Source organism: Nematostella vectensis, chromosome 9, assembly GCF_932526225.1.
Source record: "Nematostella vectensis chromosome 9, jaNemVect1.1, whole genome shotgun sequence".
Classification (NCBI taxonomy): domain Eukaryota; kingdom Metazoa; phylum Cnidaria; class Anthozoa; order Actiniaria; family Edwardsiidae; genus Nematostella; species Nematostella vectensis.
The window spans coordinates 12,973,664-12,992,572 of record NC_064042.1 but is presented as its reverse complement, the minus strand read 5'-3'; the positions used below and the strand labels follow the sequence as shown (position 1 = coordinate 12,992,572).

At 40.5% G+C, this 18,909-nt stretch overlaps 1 protein-coding gene and 1 long non-coding RNA gene across 3 annotated transcripts; one reads left to right on the top strand and one right to left on the bottom strand.

The window, feature by feature from the left end:
* Positions 1 to 2,054: 2,054 nt before the first annotated feature.
* Positions 2,055 to 18,466, bottom strand: LOC5506815 (propionyl-CoA carboxylase alpha chain, mitochondrial). Of its 2 annotated transcripts, none has more exons than XM_048732567.1 (25): positions 18,354 to 18,466; positions 16,492 to 16,566; positions 16,012 to 16,059; positions 15,848 to 15,916; positions 15,634 to 15,747; positions 15,330 to 15,383; positions 14,509 to 14,640; positions 14,160 to 14,196; positions 12,852 to 12,930; positions 12,004 to 12,106; positions 11,736 to 11,762; positions 11,361 to 11,428; positions 10,414 to 10,634; positions 9,862 to 9,935; positions 9,113 to 9,190; positions 7,412 to 7,480; positions 7,093 to 7,168; positions 6,760 to 6,870; positions 6,265 to 6,367; positions 5,649 to 5,757; positions 5,385 to 5,483; positions 4,883 to 4,933; positions 4,351 to 4,416; positions 3,708 to 3,860; positions 2,055 to 2,779 (listed from the first exon to the last, which is right to left on the bottom strand). In XM_048732567.1, exons 1-25 carry the CDS (start codon positions 18,417 to 18,419, stop codon positions 2,696 to 2,698), a joined length of 2,166 nt encoding a protein of 721 aa, XP_048588524.1. In that variant the 5' UTR covers positions 18,420 to 18,466; the 3' UTR covers positions 2,055 to 2,695. The 2 variants fall into 2 exon arrangements, with proteins under 2 accessions (XP_048588524.1, XP_048588525.1); XM_048732568.1 differs by having other exon boundaries at positions 5,649 to 5,754.
* LOC125572262 lies at positions 6,866 to 11,890 on the top strand. Its single transcript, XR_007313714.1, has 2 exons — positions 6,866 to 7,220; positions 9,293 to 11,890. It is a non-coding gene; the product is annotated as an uncharacterized LOC125572262 (long non-coding RNA).
* Positions 18,467 to 18,909: the final 443 nt, after the last annotated feature.

The following is an 18,909-nucleotide window of genomic DNA, read 5'->3' as shown; positions in this document are numbered from 1 at the left end:
CAGGGGTGGATACAGGGGGGGAGATGCTTGGCAGGGGCGGATACAGGGGGAGTAGATACTTGGAAGGGGCGGATACAAATGGGGTAGATACTTGGTAGGGGCGGATACAGGGGGGGGGTAGATACTTGGTAGGGGCGGATACAGGGGGGGTAGATACTTGGAAGGGGCGGATACAGGGGGGTAGATACTTGGCAGGGGCGGATACAGCGGGGTAGATACTTGGCAGGGGCGGATACAGGGGGGTTGATACTTGGCAGGGGCGAATACAGGGGGGGGTAGATACTTGGCAGGGGCGGATACAGGATGGGGGGTAGATACTTGGCAGGGGCGGATACAGGGGGTTGATACTTGGAAGAGGCGGATACAGGGGGGGTAGATACTTGGCAGGGGCGGATACAGGGGGGGTAGATACTTGGCAGGGGCGGATACAGGGGGGGTAGATACTTGGCAGGGGCGGATACAGGGGGGTAGATTGGGTTTGATATCCACCACCCTTTTCAAGTTAAAAAAAAAATCGAGAAGATACTGTGAAGAAAATTAATGAATAGATAAATATACCTCAAACTATTCAAGGATTGTTGTTACGTCACGTCTCGCTGTTATGCCGCCAATTTACGGGCGTATGTTCGACTTATTATTATTATTAGACTGGCAGGCATTGATGCTCAGGGTTGATGGGTCTTTAGTTAATCTTGATTGATCATTCGCCAACAATTTTCTGGATTCAAAATGACGTGCCTTTGTCGGTCTATTATAAAGCCCTTACAAATCAACAGTTTTTCGTTACTCTTTTGCTTGCATGCTCGCAGATCCAGCGTACTTTGCGAGCGCTCCCTGCGTTATTTTCCGGGCAGGATTTTCGTGGCCGAGAAAGAAATGTGTTGGATTCTCTACCATGTTTTGCTTGTCATCTTATCGACCGTCATGCAGTGTTTTTGCGCGAACAAGAGGGAGAAAGGGGACGTGAAAGGAGACACCTTCAATTAACTTTTTCCAATAAACGGTCGGCAAATAAAACGATGTTGTAAAGTCAGCGGGGACCGTTAAGTTTCGCAGTTTAACTACAGTTTCATGTCTCAAATCAAAGCCGCATTGTCACCAGTTTACTTCCGGAGGTCCGACGGAAACCTCAACCGTTAAAAGACAAAAGAATCTATTAGAATCCGAGATATTTAACAAGCCATCCGCTCTTAATTAACAATCACATCCTGAAAGAAACTTCCAACACACTGCTTTCAATATTTTGAAATATTTTTCGTGTTTTCCGTTAAAAATCATCGGAGATTGTTATGTAATCGACCGTTAGTAAACTGGTGACAATGCGGCTTTAGTGGCTGGCGTATAGTGCCAAACCCGATCACATTGGCGCACGTGTGTGACCTGTCTATTTGAAAGCGACAATAAAAAGGCATCATTTGTCAAAACTCCTTTTTGGACATATAACAAATCTAAAGAGAAATTTGATGGTCACGAAACAAACGAGTGTCACCGAGAAGCTGTTGAACGCTCGTATGTTATTCGAGCTCAGTGAGCAACCCTGAATTGAAAATGCACCTGATATCGGTACCAGCCAATGCACGCTATACAAGCAAAACGGTGCAAAATGAAATGTTTTCAGGTATGGCTGACTTAATCCATAACTATTTTCGACAATATCTTGACGACTGATTTTAAACTGATTGCCGACGAAAAAAACGTCTGAGAGACGGCAGGTACTGCCCATGTACCGTCGTCTGCTCGACTTTGCTGAGGCGACAAATCCAGGGTAAAGTATTGTTAGATGTGAACCACTGGATCAGTTATAAGCCGTCTATCCGGCCATTATCCACCCCCCATTTTGAAATCCTGAATCCGCCCCTGCTTGCTACTTTGCTAGGATAACAAAACGGCGGCTGACCGAGGTTCTTTAAGGCTAACGTAAATCTAAGACTAGTGTTTATGTATTAATTCTGTCTCAAAAGATGGTCTGGTAAGCAATACGTTCTACTTGAAAGCTCTGTGGGAAATTTAAACACTAAGAACGTAGGGAGACTAGCATAATAATGCAAGACCGATTCAATTAAGTTACTTTATTATAATTTATCTAGTTACAAATATAGTTCTTTTAAAGTCTAGCTTTATATCAACACAAAACTAAAGGTTTATGATATCATCCTGACATAGACAGGCATTGTTCTACAATGTGCTGAGTAAGGCAAAAAAGGCTCATTTCATGGGCTGGAAAGGCATAACAGGAGTTAACTTGGTTTTTTTTCGAGAAGGATTTGTTACTATCGAGAATACACAACGATTCCAAAAATAAGAATAGCATAAGAATAGCAAGACCAGAATCAAGAATGTACGCCATCTTGATCCCACAACAGAAGGTTGGAGTGCAGATGACATATATTTAGTGCTATGGAGCTATACGTTAGAGCAGTAATTAAGGGTACCTAAAAACTTATTTGTCTACATTTTTACCATCCTTGTAGGTTATCCAGGGGAATTACATAACCTTAATGAAAAATGGACGTAAATCTAGTTAGTCGGGGTATATCTAGATCGAGAGATGACTGGAGTAGATTTAGTTGTTGGGTGACTTGGTCAGAATAAGCTCAAGGCTGGCTATGGTAGATTTAGTTGACGGGTGGCTAGAGTAGACTTAGTTTAGGGGTTGCTAAAGTAGATTTAGTTCAGGGGTGGTTTGTGTCGTAGTTTAGTCCTCCTTCACTGGCTCGATCTGAACCATTATGTCACCTTCAGCCACGTTATCTCCTGCCTTGTAGTTAACTTTGATCACCTGAAAATTTAGGAAAATATTGCACGGGTTATATTTGGTTAATTATAGTTTTCTGATGTAGCTTGCCGATACTGTGTTTCAAAATGAACAAAAAAACAACAACAACAAAATAACATTCCACCAAAACACACCTCTCCAGCCAAAACAAGATTTGCCACCAAAACACACTTTCCAGCCAAACAAGGTTTCCCACCAAAACATGCTTTTCCAGCCAAAACAAGATTTGCCACCAAAACACACTTTCCAGCCAAACAAGGTTTCTCATCAAAACATACATTCCAGCCAAAACAAGATTTGCCACCAAAACACACTTTCCACTCAAAACAAGGTTTCCCACCAAAACACACCTCTCCAGCCAAAACAAGATTTGCCACCAAAACACACCTCTCCAGCCAAAACAAGATTTGCCACCAAAACTGGCTTTTTCAGCCAAAACAATATTTACCACTAAAACACACTTTCCAGCCAAACAAGGTTTCTCATCAAAACATACATTCCAGCCAAAACAAGGTTTCCCATCAAAACACACTTTCCAGTCAAAACAAGGTTTCCCACCAAAACACACTTTCCAGCCAAAACAAGATTCCCCACCAAAACACACTTTCCAGCCAAAACAAGGTTTCCCACCAAAACCCACTTTCCAACCAAACAAGATATCCTACCAAAACATGTTTTTTTAGCCAAACAAGGTTTCCCACAAAAAAAAAAACACACACTTTCCAGCCAAACAAGGTTTCCCACAAAAACATGCTTTTTCAGCCAACCAAGGTTTCCCACAAAACACACACTTTCCAGCCAAACAAGGTTTACCACCAAAACATGCTTTTTCAGCCAAACAAGGTTTCCCACAAAAAAACGCTTTCCAGCCAAACAAAGTTTACCACCAAAACATGCTTTTTCAGCCAAAAAAAACAACTTCTTGGCTCACCTTTCCTGTGGTTGCGGAATGCAGGCTGTTCTGCATCTTCATGGCTTCGACCACGGCAAGTTCCTGGCCTTCTCTCACCTCGTCCCCTACGACGACAGCTACGGACACCACCTTACCAGGCATGGGGGATTTGAGGAATGGTGACATGTCCTCCTACAGAAGAATACACACATTGATTAACAGGGAGAGTGCAGACATAAGAAAAAAAATATTACTCGAAGCAGACCTTTATACGAACACTCTCCCTACAGTGGACATTCTCTCTGATGTTTTTCGTTAGTCAAATGCTATAAATTGTACCTCCATTAATCGCACACCTCCTTAAAGCGGATGCATTTCTTCACTGGAAATGCTTCTGCTCATCTCTTAAAACACAATTACCCTACTTGGACTTGATCCTTATCCTAGCAGGGTACGTCACATTAATCTTAGCTAGCAAGTAAGTTATTTTACATCATTTTCATGGGGGATGTTTTCCTTCTGGTTAACTTTTAATGTGACCCCTACTTGGGCTTTGCTCCTATCGCCGACCCACCCCACTCTAGCATGTCTGTTGGGGGATGTGTTAGGGGATGTTTTCCTTCTGATTAACTTTTAATGTGACCCCTACTCAGGCATATCCCCTATCCCTGATCCAACCTACCTCATCTTTAACCGGCATGTACTGCATCAGTTCTTCCTCAGCTTTTGTGTGAACACGGACCTTGTACTGCAAGAGGAAATAAGACATCCATCAGACTAAGGCATGCCTAGCCGTTGTACGGGGTTTAAACTAAACAACATTTATAACATTTGAAAACATGTTATAATACACCAAAAACTCTGCCAAATTTTCGTCTTTAATAAGACTTCTTCATCATGAAAACATGTTATGTTATAGCTAATATAATACTTCTTAAGGGGAGTACTATAACTTTAACGATAGATGTGTCTTGGGATAATTCTATAAAACGTATGGAGAAGGGATTATATTACCAAACAATGTTGTTTGATATAATTTATAATTGACAACAAAGGTGGAAGATTGGGAGTAGCTTTAATAATTAAAAAGGAACAGGACAGGAAAACGGTGGCGTCGGCCGCTTATTTGAGCTAATTGCTTAAGGAGGGTTATAAAACACTGGAGGAGGACGGACCATCATTCAGGACTTTAAAAGAGGCTGCTTTCTACTTACAATAGTGCCGCAGTGCTGGATATTAAACAGGTTCCCGTGCTTTGAAATCGTCTGTCAAGGAATAGGAATACATATTAATTATAAACTGTAATTAGGGTTTGTAGACGGAAAAACCTGGAAAACGCGCAATTCCAGATAGAGAGAAGACACAATTTCTTACAATGGCTATAGGTTCCTTGTATTGCGGACTGATTTTCAAAACACAAATAACGTGAGGCCGAAGTGCACATAACCAGATTTTGGCTTTTTAAGATAATTTTTCCTTGATCATCATTGCCCTGTGTATCAGTTCAGGGACGAAAAGCTCAAATTTCAATGACAATTTCAATTTAAAAAAAATCGCACTTGATATTTTGTTTGCTATAAGTTACTAAGTACTCAGAGAAATTCTCCGCCTTATTCGATGTGAAATGGGCTTATTTGAAGCGTTACATCATGTTTTTCCGTCATGTCGGGTTTGTAGGATCCAAATGAGATATTCAGATTTTAGATCAGTGGTCACCTGTAGTAGGACTTTCTTGCCGTTAACGTTGCCCTCGAAGACTGGGGCTGAGAGAGGTGTGCCGGCGAAGAACTCAATTTCTTCTCCTGAGCATACCATCTGGGGCCAATAATGTTATTATCAGTCAGGAGAATATCAAGTCTTCTGTTGCTGTTTTACAATGTACAAATCAAATGTGATAAAAAAAAACAACAACAAAATTTGCCGTTAAAATATAGTGATCATTGCAATGGTTATGTCATAGTACTTCGATATAACACTTACCCTGTATTTGCCGTCACCGATGTAAGTGACATTTATTGGGTAGGATTCACCCAGCAGTGAGCAAACAAGCTCCCAGGATGTCTGCTCCGCTGTGACCTTGTCAACGCTACTGAGCAATGGCAAAATGGTAGAAACGATAACTGGTAGGAAAACCAGAACATTTCTATCGGTACCGTCCACAAAATCAGACATAGTCAACCTCACCAACAAAAGCAGACCTTTCCAGACCATGCATCAGTCCTCACGAAAGTGAAAACAAAGTTTGGGTGCAAAATGCTAGCTTTCCATAGAGCAAAATTTCGCAATGCGCTCTCAACAGCACAAAACAACCGAAGTCCTTCACGCACTCATTTCATACTCCCGCTCAATACTGCATCAGAGAAAGATTCCATTACCATCAACTGGACTATTTTAGCTGAGCTATACGCAAGCAATGCTGGTGCTGTTTGCACGGAGGTTTACGGCAGTGCAGCCAGCAATCTCAAACATTGATGGGGAGGCCTCACTAGGTATTACCATAACATGGATGCAAACCGTCCCTCACAGCTGTATGTGTTTTTCTACAAGTGGTGGTGCTGTGCTAACAGCTTTATTGAGTAAAGAAGTGAATACATACGTGCTCTGATTCTTGAAGGTCCTAGCGCGTCGTACTCGCTGCACAAACATGTATGCGGAGGTCGCTAGGAGTTCTTCTCGCTCTTTCTCTGTCAGCACGTGACCTGATAACAATATCACCAAGAGTTAGACTTGGAGACCTAGCGTCCGTTATGACCATTTTTCAAAAGAACTCAAATGTAAGACAAATGTATGTTGTTTGGGGGTAGATAAAGATGGCAATGAGGTTGTTCTTGTGATTGCGATGGAAATGATGTTGTTGTTGATGGTGTCGTCATTAATGTTGTTTGGAGTAGCTTAAGATGGCCATGATGTTGTCGTTGATGACGTTGATCACACTGACCTCAGGCGCGTACACTGGGCGGCCAAAAAGTGGGTCTTCTTATTAACGAATCTTCAAATTCTATGCTTTTCCATATGATACCTATTATTGCGCACCCCCCCCCCCCTCCCCTTCTCAGCCAATCCTGGGTACGCGCCTGGACCTGGTACTGACCTTTGAAACCCTTGGGGTACTCCATGGGAAGGAACTTGGTGGTGATGTCACCAGCCCTGAACTTAGGATGGTTCAAAACGTCACGCAACAGAGATACATTGTCTGTCACGCCTGGATTGGAAAATAATTTTTAATAATGATCCAGTTACCACACACAGTTATCACAATTTATGTCCTATTATTTTCCACTTGACTCGGGATTTGTTATTCTCTTGTGCTATGTCACGCATATACAAGGTCACACTTCTAATGACATAGGAGGCAAGCGCTATGGTCAACAGGTCGATAGCCTATTAACGAGACATGTCACGCATAGTATGTCACACAACTTACCTCTAATGACGTACGAGTCAAGAGCTACGTTCATTAAGTCAATAGCTTCGTCACGCGTCTCACCATATGTGGCAAGCTGAAATAGCAATAACCAGATAATCAGGGGTGCATTCAAGCATTTGCCCAAGGTAAGCCCATATTGTAAGGCAAAACATCAACATTAACAAGTCAGCAACTATGTTTACTTTTTCTTAATTTGTTATTCATGTTTGTTTGTGTGTTTTGTTGTTTGCAAGCCATTATATAATGCTGTATTGTGTTTTGCGTTTTATACAGCATTTTGAGAAAAAAAGTATGAATTATTTTGGTCCTGTGTTACCTTGGAAATCATGGAGTCATAGTAAATACTGATCTCACTGCCTTCGACGATACCACTATCACAACGCACCTAAAATCAGAAAGAAATAACAGGGTAAATTTCATGCGACTCTGTTGAACCTCTTTACAATGTGACGCACACTACTGTGGTCACTTTGAAGTTTTGTGAAGTGAGCCAAAAAGAGGGCGACAAACATGAACTTCACAAGCTAACCCAGCGTTGCAAAGAAAAAGTGTTTCAGTGCCGAACAAGACAGAATCCTTTGAAGCTCACGTCAATCAAAAATTGCATGCTACTGTTTTGAGGTAATTTAAGCAACTACGACGACCATGGCAGAGAGAATGCAACCTTCTAAAAAGCTCTAATGATTTGCGCTCAATTCTAAACTAGTTTTGATAAACTTCACTCGTTTTTGTTGTATCCCAAAATTATAGACAAGTCTAGAACCTTATTTCTAACATAGCAAACACGGATAGTCTAGTTTTCAGCGCACACGTTCCCGTACTCGCTAGACCGTGAAACTTGGAGTTTCAAGTTGTAGTTTGAAGGACAACGGCTGAAATGTATCAGACAGAATTTATTTCGAGCACATTACATGTCTGGCTCTTTGAATTCCACCCTTGGGATGGTAACACGTGATCGTCAAGTAGAGATGCGACTTAGAGGCTGTACATAACACTGTAAACACTCTTATCAAATGCATTTGTTTAAATAAATGACAATTCGTTGCCAGCAAGCTAGTTTTTAAAAGGAATATTTTTCGTAATCCTGTTGCTGGCTATAATCAGAGGTAGCCCAAGCTCTGTCAATGAGTAATGTAAACCAACCGGTCGCCCCATGACAGGTTCTCCAATAGGGTTCTGGATTCCGGATCCTAGTGTTTGGATTCCGGATTCCATGTGGGTTTTTTCTCGTGGATTCCGGATCCCAGCAGCATGGATTCCGGATTCCATATCTCATTTTTTCATGGATTCCGGATTCCATATCTCATTTTTTCATGGATTCCGGATTCCATATCTCATTTTTTCATGGATTCCGGATCCCATATCTCATTTTTTCATGGATTCCGGATTACCTGTCATGGGGCGAAACCGGCTCAATGATCGTTAATAGAGACAGAGCTTGGGCTGCTTGTGCTAGCATCTGTTCATTTCTTGATTTCTATTCCAATTCCATTTCAATTCCATTGACAGCAAAATGGTACCTATGGCACTTAATTAACGTAGTTGGCTGCTTCAGAGAGGTATCAAAATATAGTGTCTGGTTGACTATAATATTAATGTAAAAAGGATGGATTGTTGACATGACAATACTCACGTTAGGACTATTATGTGTAGGGTCGATATGCTTAAAGGCCACAAGGTTATTTAGCCAATTGGCTATTAAGTGCTTCCTCTTTAAATAGTCTAAAGTACTTACCCCCCCTAAAAAAAGATGGATTGTCGTCATGCAAATACATTAGGGCTAACATGTGAAGGGTCAATATATTTGTCCTCCCCGCCCAAAAAAAGGCAAAATAATATATAGTGTCTGGTTAACTATAATAGCACTGTGAATGATGGTTAGTTGACATGCAAATACTCACGTTAGGGTTAACATGTGAAGGGTCGATATACTTGTCCCCCCCAAAGGTGAAATTATAGTGTTGGGTAAACTATAATATCAACGTAACTGATGGATTGTTGACATGCAAATACTCACATTAGGGCTAATATGTGTAGGGTCGATATACTTGTAGAGTCTACCGATTGAGGGAAGACCGAAGTTCTTGGTTGGGTCCTAAAAAATCACAATGACAACATTTAGATGTCAGTGTAACGAATTCTTTGCTCAGCACTTATTATAAACTGACTAAACTGATAGCCGTCTCTCCTTTGGCAGAAAGCCCCAAATCTCCCAAAATTAGACCCGAAAATTGGCGTGAGTACCAAAGGCAGCGGTTTCTTCAGGGCCACTAGTTTGTAGGTGTATCACAATTTTAAGTGTTACCCTCTTAAAAAAAGCTACAACTTTTATCTCTGAGCGCTCACCGACCTCGAGGGAAACTGAACCCCATGAACACCTTCTGTGTATATTATTATACCAGCAGTACTTTTATGTACAAAATACACACAGCAGGTGCGTACATAGGGGGGTGTGCAGGGTGCGCGCACATACCCCTCAGCCAATCCTGGGTGTGTGCCTGTACAGCTAGATTAGGGGGTTAGGGGGCTAGATTAAAGTCCCCAAGAAAGAGAGTGTTTAAAAATCCAAGATGTCCTGACAGATTAAAATAACTTGAATCCTCTGTCTTGAGAAGCAAAAAAAAGCAACATTATCTACAATATTTGAGCTACGACGTCCATAATCTATTAGTGAATACGGCACAGCCTCAACTGAAATTTAGATTATCTTATATAAAAAGAGTGTATTGTGGCTCAAAGAGCCCTTTTGAGTCATGGTCTTTTTACCTCAGCGTACACACGGCTCTCAATAGCCCAACCCTTCAGTGGAATATCTTCTTGTTTCATAGGAAGAGGATACCCTGCAAGACGAGACATAATATTAGAAACACTGTTCAAGAGGCAGCCATAAGTCGTACCTTCATGTATCAATCTAACTTGTACCCTGGGTACCAGAGGGTTGATCTTCACTCGTTTACTGTCACGCCGGTCTTGGCTACGCTTCGCTCCCTGTAGCCAAGACCGACGTGACAGTAAATGAGTGAAGCTTGAGCCTCTGGTACCCAGGGTATCTTACTTGTTGCATGATTCAAGAAAAGATCGCCACCCCTACCCCTATTTAAAATGAGAATTGGAAATTCTAAGGTTGGCAACAGGGAAAATCTTTTAGTACCAATTTCTAGGGAGTAAAAAATATCCATTAACACTGTACATGTATCTACCCTGTTTTCCTGGGCAACTCTGATCATCTCTTCTATGGTATATATAGTTTTATATAAGCTCACCAATCGCAACTCTGATTATCTGTTCAACAATATCTACACTTTATTGCCAGCTCACCTGCAGCAACTCTGATCATCTGTTCCACGATATCTACACCTGTTGTCATCTCGGTTATCGGGTGTTCCACCTGCAGACGTGTGTTCATTTCCAGGAAATAGAAGTTCTTCTGCGAGTCCACGAGACATTCCACTGTGCCGGCAGAATCATAACCAACCGCCTTTGCGAGGGAGACAGCTTGCTCACCCATTGCACGACGCATGTCAGGATCGACAAATGGGCTAAAGGGCAAAAATGACAATCACTTTCAATTTCTGTTAGTAAACAAACCTTTTAAAACAGCATTACACTGAAACCTGGATTTTACAATACCCTCACCGGGATTCATCTTTACTGAAATTATTACCCTTGCATAGCGTTCCTTTCTCCCGGCGAAAAATACAGTGAAATGTATATAAGAAATTACCTCGATCTAACGAAATTGGATACAACAATATTCTCAATTTTACAGTACAAATCTATTCTCTCAAGTGTAATTTTGACCTCAATCCAACGAAATTGATTCTGTCTATCAACAAAGAGAGAAAAACACAAGACACCACACACATACAATACAGATTACAGTCTTACAGGGAGTAACTGTACAAGTGGACAACTTTTTAAAATATAAAAACCTGGAATTTTCAATATCAGGCTGAAATGGTTCTTATAAATCTGAGTACCTTTTGGAAAATAATGACTGTTTAGATTCTTATTTTTTCATATACTCCGAACAATAACAGTCAATGTGACAATAAAAAAATTAATGTTGAACACAACATATCAGCCCATGTATCTTTTTTCATTGTTTATCAAACAAAAATCAGAATTTTGACAAAACGTCTAATTGACCTTTCACAGTAGAACCTATTCTTCCTTAGCAGCAGGATTATACAAAGGGTGCCAAATTTCAGTCTGTAGTGTATGAGTTTTTATACGCTGGTGTTTACTGTATACCAAACTCTCACCTCGGTGCTTCCTCAATGACTTTTTGGTTTCTTCTCTGGATAGAGCATTCCCTTTCATTAAGATAAACCTAAATAACATTGATATTCAATAACATAAGACAACAAATATTTAATAGACAACTTTGACTTAATCGTCAAACTCAGGGTGACACGAAATATGACTACAACAAATATGGAAATATCACACTGAGGCTTTCACAGAAGGACCAAGGCCTTGATAAAACAATTGCAATCTCGTTATGCCTTCTGGGGCAATATGGGAATGTCATGATCGCAAATTTGCAGCATGCAGTATGTGTACAGTTGTTGACATATAATAATAATTCACTTTTTAAAAACTTTTTAAAAAGGATTGCAAGAGCATTCAGTACTTACAGCGTTACCATGCTTGTCACCAATGACCTGTAAAAAAACAGAACACTTTTTTTTTCTAAATTGTATACCATGACATGATGAATCTATAGGAACCATAAGTCAAGACAATTCACATTTATGCAATAAAACGTCATCATTAAACAGCACTACTTGGCCCCACATTGTTTTAGATAAAATACCAGAATAACACAAATAAGTGACCCATCCCCTCCCTCCCTTCTTAGAGGGTTATTACAGAAGTACAAGAAGCATTGTACAAACAACAAACCTGAATCTCAATGTGGCGTGGGTTATCAATGAATCTCTCAACCAGCAAACGGTCATCACCAAAACTTGATGCTGCTTCCTGAGAGGAAAGTCTAAAACCCTCCCTAGAAAAATATTAAAGACCAAGTCAACTTGGGAGACCTATGTCGTAGCGTTCTAGGGCTAGGTCTTGGGGTTTAAACCCTCCCTTTAGCTTGCCCCCCCTTAAAAAAAACAATATGAAAAAGATGCCATAAAGAGTATTCACCAATAAGCAAAACTCCCCTCTTTAGCCAAAAGTTAGATCCACCTCTGAATGTTTTAGTGCCACACAAATAAGATGAGCCTTACTGAATCACTCCTGAATTTGTTCCAGATTAGGTACAAATATCAACGTCCATGACATGGCACGGAACAGGGATCCCTTTGCGACAACAGAAACTTTATCAAATAGCTTACAACTTTCTCTAAACTATTGTGTTTCACTGGGAGCTCTGCTATTATTTGCTCATTAGCATGAGGCACTCAAATGACATTGCATGATTTAAACTTTTTATAATAAAGGTATACTTACCTATTTCAATAAACGTTGTCAGTGCGAATGGCGAATGTCAAATGGCGATTCTAAGACAAATCACTGCTTATAGGTATAATTTTTTGTAGGAATAAAGATGATAACTAATATAATCACCGAAATTATCCACATTCTCCTACATTTAGTAGAAATTTGACGAGTTCCATGGGATTTTTTGCTAGGAGAACTAGCACTCGACAATCGCCATTTGCTGTTTGCACTGACAATGTTTTTTTGAAATAGGTGTATATAAAGCCAGGTTAAACAAAAGGTTGTGACATCTACATCATAATTACCTGGCTTCTTCATCATTCCAAGCGACCCTCATTCCTTTTCCCCCGCCACCAGCCGACGCCTTCAGCATCACAGGGTAGCCTGGTAAAAACAATGGTCATGGTGGAGGTGTAGATAATAAGGGCCAGGACAGGGGTGATATTACCCTTTGGGCGTATAAAATTTTTTCAATTTGGTTTATTTGGCATCTAAAACCATTTTTTTACAGATGGTCAAATTAAGTACCACAGTCATTGTGACAATGCAGGCTCACATTGCTTGGCTGCTAGATCTAAATTATACAGTCAATTTACAAAGTGTTGTTGCCAACCGGCTTCGCGATTACGTGACAAGCCCGCTTGTAAGCATGGGTAAAAAACACTGAAGCCCCTAGCTGCATATATTCACCACTGCATCTAAGCCTGAAGTTTTCCGGTGGCTAATATATGCAGCTAGGAGCTTCAGTGGTTTTTACCCATGCAGGATTGTTGCATGGTCGCAAAGCTGTTGACGAAAACGTTTTGTCAATCGACTGTACACCTAATATGAGGTCTAAATCCATTGCTGAATTAACACCAACTAAAATTGGTGCAGCGTGATGTTAGTGTGAGCTTTATACTAGGCCTAAGCCACACCTTGATGACCTACAAGCAGCACCCGCCCATGGGCCCATAGCTCCATCATCTCCCCAGGGCACCCCCACTTATAGCTCCATCCTCTCCCAAGAGCACCCCAACCCATAGCTCCATCATCTCCCCAGGGCACCCCCACCCATAGCTCCATCATCTCCCCAGGGCACCCCCACTTATAGCTCCATCATCTCCCCAGGGCACCCCCACCCATTGCTCCATCATCTCCCCAGGGCACCCCCACCCACAGCTCCATCATCTCCCCAGGGCACCCCCACTTATAGCTGCATCATCTCCCCAGGGCACCCCCACTTACTGTATAGCTGCATAATCTCCCCAGGGCACCCCCACTTATAGCTGCATCATCTCCACAGGGCACCCCCACTTATTGCTGCATCATCTCCCCAGGGGACCCCCACTTACTGTATAGCTGCATCATCTCCCCAGAGCACACCCACCCATAGCTCCATGATCTCCCCAGGGCACCCCCACTTATAGCTCCTTAACGTCCCCAGAGTACCCCCACTTATAGCTGCATCATCTCCCCAGGGCACCCCCACTTATAGATGCATCATCCCCCCAGGGCACCCCCACTTATAGCTGCATCATCCCCCCAGGGCACCCCTACTTATAGCTGCATCATCTCCCCAGAGCACCCCCACCCATAGCTCCATCTCCCAATCCTGCCCTGCTGCACTTTACCTATCTCATTTGCTATCTTGACTGCATCTTCGGCATCCTGTTTTGAGAAGGATCAGACCAAATTATGGTCACAAACTAGTTAAACATCAAATATTTTCCTGTAAACTGATAATTTTACAAAGAGCTTTTCATTTATGGGGAAAAAATCCAAAAAGTCATGTTTACATCTGAGTAAATGGTATTACCAAAAAGACTACAGACAACCTGTAGAAAAACTAGGTGGTCTGCGTAGGCATGTTGTCAAAAAGTGCAACACAACTAATCAGTTTCACAGAGGGGTATAACATGCTATTCAACCTTGTGTTGATTTATAGCTCATATCTGAGTACCTCTGGGACTTTCAACTTACCTTGACAACCCCTTCAAATCCAGGGATAATGTTGACCTTGGCTCGCTTGCCGATGAGTTTGCTCTCAATTTTGTCTCCCATGGCATGCATTGCCTTTGCATTGGGGCCAATAAATGTGATGCCCTCTTCCTCCTGTGAAATAAATATTGGGAGTCCTCATTCAACTACAGTTGGATCACCCCTTCTATTGGTACTCATGTGACCCCACAACTCTAGACATAGTCCAGACCAAGCTTTTGAAAACCTGATTACCGTATTTACCCGCATATAATTTACACAAAAAAAGTTAGAAATACTGTAGCAAGGAAACCTTTTAGGCTTAAGCAGCACATCTTAGCACAACTGTATTTGCTGTTATTTTTATCACTTAACGTTTGTATATTCACATGGAACATCAAAATGTGTTCTTTCACACAATTTCCATCATTTTGGACAAGGTGCAGAGAGTCGAGTAAATTCCAACATGTCAGACAACAAAAAAATTTGCAAAGGAAGCATAAGTAATTGCTGTTTTTCTAGCGAGTTTTTGAGCTTATTTTTTTTACAAAACAAACATTATGAGGAAATTTATGATACCCTTCGTTGGGTATACATTTTACTATGCTTTTTTAACCGATTTTGTGAATGTTTCTCACCTACAATAGGATCACCCCATTTTATTATTGATTTCCAATTTTTATCATACTGAGAACAATGGGTCCGTGTATAATAAGCACCCCGTTTTTTAGGTCAATTTGGGAGTAAAATAAAGTGTGCATTATATGCAGGTAAATACAATATTACAGATATATTTATTACTCTTTCCCAATCCAAATACTTACAAGCCTGCCAACGAAGCGATAGTTTTCCGATAAAAACCCATAACCAGGGTGAACCTTTTAAAGAGAAAAAACAACAACAATGAATAGATACAAGCAACAGACATTTGGTTATCTTGAACAAGAGAACCACTGGGTTTGTAGATAAATGTCAATGTCAGGGTTGTTATCCTACTCATCAAATTAATTGTCTTTTTTATTGGGAAACATTAAATTTTAAGAGAGGTTCCCTTTTGGAGCTCAGTGTGGGCGTTACCCCACAAGCCCTCCCACCCTACAGCGATGGTTGAAAGTTGGCCACACTCACAGCCTGGGCACCAGTTGACCTGATAGCATCAAGGATGGCGTTCATGTTGAGGTAGCTTGCACCAGTAGGTGGTGGGCCAACACAGACGCTTTCATCTGCCATCTTAACATGAAGCTGCAAAAAGACACGCACATGTTCAAAACATGAACTTCACATGCCGAGCCTAATGCTGTAATGGCTAGCATAGCACCACAAGAAAATTAAAAGTGCTTACAGCATTTGCATCAGCTTCACTGTAAATGGCAACTGTCTTGATCCCTAATCGCTGACATGTCCTCATAACCTGAAAAAACAAACACAATGACATTAATATCAAATGCCAATATCAAAATTCAAGAGGAAAGGTAAAGGGAATTACATGCTGATATGTCTACTCACACGGCAAGCGATCTCCCCTCTATTGGCAATTAGGATCTTGTCAAAGAACTGGAAAAACAATAAATCAATCAAACTTACCTCAACCGTTGTTAAAAGAATTGCAAATGAACTACTTTTTACCACATTATATTCGTACACACTGAAGAAGAGGAGTAGTCAACTTGTTTTGGTATTGTTCATATCACAAAATCAGTGAGTTACATGTTATTCTGCTCCTTAACTTAATAACTTTTCTGTCAAAATCTCTTACACATGGATATAATTACTGATACAGGTTTTCAGTGTTGTTTACCTATGTATACCATTTTATACAATAGCATCTTGGCCTAAAACCAAAGGTCTTTTACTTTTTATTTTTCTCAGAACAACCTAGTGCCAAGACTCATATATCAGTCATCTATTAGCTAAACCTCCCAGATTATTTATTGAAAGATGAATTAATAAATATTTCATAAATAATAAACAGCTATTAACACATACCTTCTCACTATTACATGCCTGGGAAGTGTGGAAGCCATTTAGCCGCAGACGTGAGAGACACGCCCCCAGTCCAATCTGGAAGGGAAAGTAAGGGCTGTCAGTAATAAACCACACTCATTTTATTGCACAATTCAATATTATAACTCAAAGCCTCTACTTTTAGATTAACCCCCCCCCCCTCCTTTGATACAAAAAAAAACACACATGATGAGCGAGATTGGAATCTGAAAAATTAAAAAATCCCACAGTTCTAAAAAAAATCCTACTTTAGCTGAAGTTTCCTGCTTTAAGACTAAAACACAGGTTGGAAGGGACAGTATGTAACTTCAACATAAGTCTGCAGCTGTAAAACTTATAAGATCTCTTCTTTTTGTCATTTTATGGGTTGCGATGCACAAACTACTACAAATAAGGGTCAAGGGGTGAATAGGTTTGTGGATAGGTGGAACCAGGCCTAAAATGGCATGCTGATTACGGATTTAAAGAGCAGATTACTGATTCTCAAAACATACCGGATCGCGGATTTATTGAAAATTCAAGGTTGGATTTCAAATTTTGATAATCATGACTGCAGATTTACTCTTTTATTTCCATCTATCACGCTTTGCGAAATGATGACCTGATATTAGTATAGGTAAGTGAATTTGAAAAACAATGAAAACACAAGTGAAACTGTTCCCAAATTGTGCTCAATTTTTCTTAATTTTGCCCCCAATTAAGAAAAAATGCCCTTGGTTTCAGCCTAAGGGGAGCGGTCATTTATTACTGGGGGGCTTTGTGTTTTTGGTGTCAATTTAGGGGGGTGCACATTTTTTGGGGCTGTCATTAAAGGGGGGGGTCACAGTTTTTTGGGCTTTGAATTTAAGTCTGGTTTTAATATAATACTGAGCAAGAGAGTCATTGTTCAAATGTAAATTTTAGTCAGTTCACAATGTTTCCTACTATTGTATATCTAGTTTTTGGGTGTCACAATTTTTGGAGCCCAGGTTTTTGCAAAAATACACCCCCCAGTAATTAATGACTGCTCCCTAAGCAGTATTCAGTAGTTTTGCCCCATAAGTATATTATAGGCTAAATAATTTTATATGTAATTGTAAAATGATTAGTAGTGTTTTAGGGGGTCAAAAAAACCTCGGGGTCCAAGACCTGACTGCAAATTTTCAGTGTTTTTTTTTTATTTTCTGGTCGCGAATTTTCCAACATTTACTGTATGATCTAGTCAAAAACAATCAGAGATGTGGCACTAATTAAGGAAAAAATATATAAATTTCAAAAACACATTCTTTTGTTCACCCAATGTCAATCCTTCAATTTTGCACAATTACCGGGGTTTTGTACATTTCACAGTTCGAAACTTTTTTCTTTCCTCACCATTGTACACAATTGTACCAATTTATAGGCACAATATAAATTCTTATTTGTAAAAGACATATTACCGACATTTTTTAATGCATTTTCCATGATTTTAGCACGGATCTTATCATCATCTGTCGCCTCAGCAGAAGGCGAAAGGGCATTTGCACAATCTACTCAAAGTTCCGCGATAGTAAAAAACCACTGCGTGTGAAGTATTTACCGTTGTTTTTACCCCTCAAAACAGCAGGAGCTAATGTGAAATAAACACCTCACAAATCGCAGATGAAGCTCTCTGCTTTGCGGCAATACATAGCAACAGCTGTTTGAAAAGAATAAATCTCTAAATCATTTAAAAAACGTTCATGGAGATCAATAATGGCGAGAAAATCAGCTCGACTTCAAGCGCAAACAAACGAATAAACAAATGAAAAATATGCAAAATGAGGTTTGACCTGCAAAGTTTAACTATTGAATTTAGGTTGTAGTGGGTTTTGTGTGAAGTTTACCTGAGAGTTCTTGCATGACCCTCCCAAAAAAGACGAGACCCCAATTCGAAGTCCTCGAGCTGCCATTTTGGAATCCGAAAAGTGCGGGTTCTTGGGTCAGCGGTCTCTTATAGTGACATGTGACACGTGATACGCAGCCAGCGCCGAAAAGAATATACAAAAAATAATAATTTCCAAACAAACCTACTATAGACTAAAGGACAATAATAATCCGAAATTTTTCTGTGGTTTAGGAAATTTCTAAAATAAAACAAACAAATAAATTGCGCTTCGCAAGGGAATTGTTGTTTCAAATATTTTAATAGAAAATAGGCAAAATAATGATTTTTTCTATATAATTATTTTTCGGAAGCGATAGAAATCGCTAAAAAGCGGGATATTTGTTGCCCAACGCGGGAGAGCGGGAGAAGGGGTCCGAAATCTTGAGACTCCCGCCTAATGCGGGAGAGTTTGACAGGTATGAACAAACAAAGGTCTTTACACGGGTCAGTCGCACTGGTCAGCGGTTGCCGCGCCCGGCAGCCTGGGTACTAGTGGTGTTTGAAGTTGCGCGTTG